Here is a 3,773-nt window from a genome sequence, read left to right on the forward strand (position 1 = left end):
AATCAAATTCATAATATATCTAAATTTATAAACTCCCCACCTTTATGGAATCAAATTCATAATATATCTAAATTTATAGTATATTTAACTCACCCATAGTTAAATATATTATTTATATTATAAATAAAGATTCAAATTCATAATATATCTAACTTACCCACGGTTAAATATATTCTTTATATTATAAGTAAAAAAAAAATAACACTCAACTAATCTTTGCCATATAACTCTTACTTTTCTCAGGATACTCTTTCCAAAGTTTGCCACCCTTTAAAACAAAGGAAGCTTTTATACGCTCGGCCTCCTGAATATTTAATTCCAAGGAATACCAACTTACATACGGATGCGGAGTGCATTATAATTTACCGATTTCCTTGATCTTCGCTACAGGTGACCGGCCATTTCAGGCTTACTTCCAGTTGTCTACCGCGGCATTAAATGTTAGTGGGAGGGGATCCGTAATGTAAGGAAATAGCGACGACAGAGATGGTATCGCATGTGATATGTGATCAGGATGGAACCACCTAGGCTCCATATGCATGAACCCACGACTCTCCTCGGCCTTTAAAGCCCAGCAGAAGCCCACCACATTACTGCGAATCTCTCTCACAGCCAAGGAACCTGAGATTTGGCAGAAGCTTTTAAGTTATCTGTAGCGGCTGCGCTTTTATAATTTTCAGAGCAGCGATGGAGAAACCTTCCCGAGATGAGCAGAAGGCGGCATGGAGGGCCAGTTTCCAGCGGAAATATACAAGACAGTTGATTGCTGTGCTGCGCCGGAGGAGAATCGAACGTGCGACCAACGGCTTAGCTCGAAGTCGAACCGTGAAATTGGCTGCAGATCTGTCACTTGCAATGATGGCGAGGGGTCGAACCTCGTGGAGCCGGGTCATCCTCCAGAAATGCCTTTTCAGGCTCAACAATTCCCGCTGCCAACGGCGATCAGTACTTAAATCCAGAATGAATTCCGCGAGATCGGCGTCTGCCAAGATTTCCAGGCCCTACAAAACGGCCTTTGGCGGCAAGAAATTCGTCAAGCGGCTGTTTGGAGCGTCTTCCCCTACCGTACGGTCACATGGCAGCGAACCAGCAAGACGCACTGTAGCTTCTCGTTTGCAGACCCTCAGGGAGCTTGTGCCCGGAAGCCGCGGATTAGAGCTCCCTATTTTCCTGCAAGAGACCGGGGACTACATCGAGGCGCTTCAGATGCAGGTTCGGGCGATGCAGGCACTCACAGACTGGTACTCAAATATTTGTGCTCATACTTGCAAGGTCTAGTTATGCGGTCGGCAGGTCGAATCTCAGGCTGCACAAACAATGGCGATAGGAGTTTTGCATGTAGCAGCTGGTAGTATATACTTAATGTGTATATGTTACGCAAAGAAAAGAAAATATACGTTTCTATAGATATCCCCCACATGATCTGGAATATGCAGATCAGGAACCTTGGATTTAGGAATTTGGTAAGAGAGCAGTCATAAATCCTATTGTGTGCAGATCATATTCGTTCCAGTATTATTTCCATATATAACTGTATTTATCTCATGGTCAATATACAATTTCCCATTCTGCTCGAACTATAAAATTTCACATTTCTGCTTTATGTTTCTGTTTTCCGTATATTTTACTCTCTGTATTAAATAAAAAGTAGTGATCATTTTCAATTTTTTCATCTTGGATTACATATAATTTAGAGAAGTCTTTCGAAACTATTAAAATTTATATCAAATTTTTTTCTTTGAGATTGTTTCCTTTGCTGCACAAATTTGATTTGTTCACAATTGTATTAGTAACTATATACTTCTTTGATATTCCACGTTCTGACAGATAAGAAACATTTCTTTTCTTTTCTGTCATATTCTGAAAGCACAAAAAAAATTATTTCCTGTCTGCCTTTATGAATAATTGATAATGCCTGTATTGGTCATGGTCATGACCCTTGATTAGAAGAAGAAATTAAAACTTCCCTGTGTCTTTTGTAATGTTTTTGTTTTTTTTTTGTATAGTAAATCAACTGTCTAGTTTTGTTCTCTATATGTAGAAATGATTGGCATAAATTTAAATTTTATGTAACCTTCACTTCCCTGCATATATATAATTTCGCATTTCTGTTTTTCCGTATATATATTTTAGAATTTCTGCTTTGGGTTTATGTTTCTATAATTTTTGCATTTCTGCTTTAGTTTCTGTATATATAATTTCGCATTTCTGCTTTAGGTTTATGCATATATATTTTAAAATTTCTGCACATATAATTTCGCATTTCCGCTTTAGTTTTCTGTATATATAATCGCGCATTTCTGCTTCCGGTTTCTGTATAGATATTTTCGCATTTTGCTTTGGGTTCTGTATATATAATTTGGCATTTCTGCTTTAGGTTTCTGCATATTTTGTATTTTTCTTCCGGTTTCATTGGCTTTTTAGATTTTTATGGCCAGGTCGGATTACTCTGAAGGTATACGCTGGCTTTTTCCAGGTACGTATATGTTTCATCTGTTTTTTACAATTCTCTGTTCTGGATAGGGAAGGATAAGTATGAATGAATGCGCTGGCTTTTTTGGCGTACGCATATGTGAATGTCTGTACTGTAAATTCTGTGCCTCTATTTTTTCCAGTAAGTGTCTGCCCGTCTATAGGCTAAGAGGTAAATCTGCTTTTCGAAATTTACAGCATGATGTGACAGTTCCACGGGCGATTATTGTAATTTGTATCCATGGAGATGGCCATGGCCCATTAGTATTTTGTCTTGAAATTACTGAATATGTATCCGCTTTGTCGCCCTCGATGCCTGTGCATTCACCCAACATTTGTGCACGTTTTCTGGTTTATTATTTTCGCATAGTCTAACAAGGCGGATTAGTATTTTGTCTTGAAATTACTGAATATGTATCCGCTTTGTCGCCCTCGATGCCTGTGCATTCACCCAACATTTGTGCACGTTTTCTGGTTTATTATTTTCGCATAGTCTAACAAGGCGGAGGAGTGGCCAGAAAAGTTATGGAAATTCATATTATATTTAGAGAAAATTTGGCAAGAATTTATATAAATTCAAATTATACTAGTTAAATTTCAAAATTTTAGGTGTCCTAGACATTTTTGATGGTGCTAAATCTATTTTCACTATTAAAAACACAATTCAAACACTGCCTCTACAAGATTTTTTGAAAAAAAATTTATGGCCACTCTTAACTGCCCAGACAATTCTTCGCCTATTATTTTCAGCGAGCATGCACCAGTCTTTAGGATTTCATCCATAAAAAAATAATCGTTCATTAATGGCCATCAGTAGTACTTAAATGATTATGAATTAAATAATGGATAACATGAACTGTGATTAGGATTTCATTCTTAAAATTGATCATTTATGGCTATACTCGTACTTGAATAACTCTGAATTGGATAATGTATAATATATTAATATGGAGGAGATGTTTCATAATATTATATGTAAATTATATTTTATATTAATAAATTAAATAATAATAATATAAAATTTAATATTATTTTTAAATAAAATATTTTAGTAAATGAGAAATGTTGTAATGATTGATTAGATTAAAAAATAATAATAATAAAATATAATGTCAATTTAATTAAAAAATAATAAAAATAAAAGATAATAAAACTAATAAATACACTTTATTATATCATAATTTTGTTTAATACATTTATAGATACTTCTTAATATATATATGTTAAATTGTTTTAGTTATAATTTTGTTTTCACTGTATATATGAAATACTTTTTTAGATAGAAAATAATTAACAATCTT

At 34.7% G+C, this 3,773-nt stretch overlaps 1 protein-coding gene across 1 annotated transcript; it reads left to right on the forward strand.

The window, feature by feature from the left end:
* Positions 1-352: 352 nt before the first annotated feature.
* On the forward strand, positions 353-1,577 carry LOC149231248 (transcription factor IBH1-like). The gene has a single exon (XM_089376243.1). It carries the CDS (start codon positions 688-690, stop codon positions 1,276-1,278), a length of 591 nt encoding a protein of 196 aa, XP_089232369.1. The 5' UTR covers positions 353-687; the 3' UTR covers positions 1,279-1,577.
* The last annotated feature ends 2,196 nt before the right edge of the window (positions 1,578-3,773 follow it).

The sequence above is a fragment of the Pinus tabuliformis genome, chromosome J, assembly GCF_031772625.1.
Source record: "Pinus tabuliformis cultivar Carrire ecotype Pingquan chromosome J, CPIR1, whole genome shotgun sequence".
Taxonomy (NCBI): Eukaryota; Viridiplantae; Streptophyta; class Pinopsida; order Pinales; family Pinaceae; genus Pinus; species Pinus tabuliformis.

Excerpts from the sequence above, each read along its gene's own strand:
- LOC149231248 (XM_089376243.1), top strand. The coding sequence starts at position 688 with ATGGAGAAACCTTCCCGAGATGAGCAGAAGGCGGCATGGAGGGCCAGT.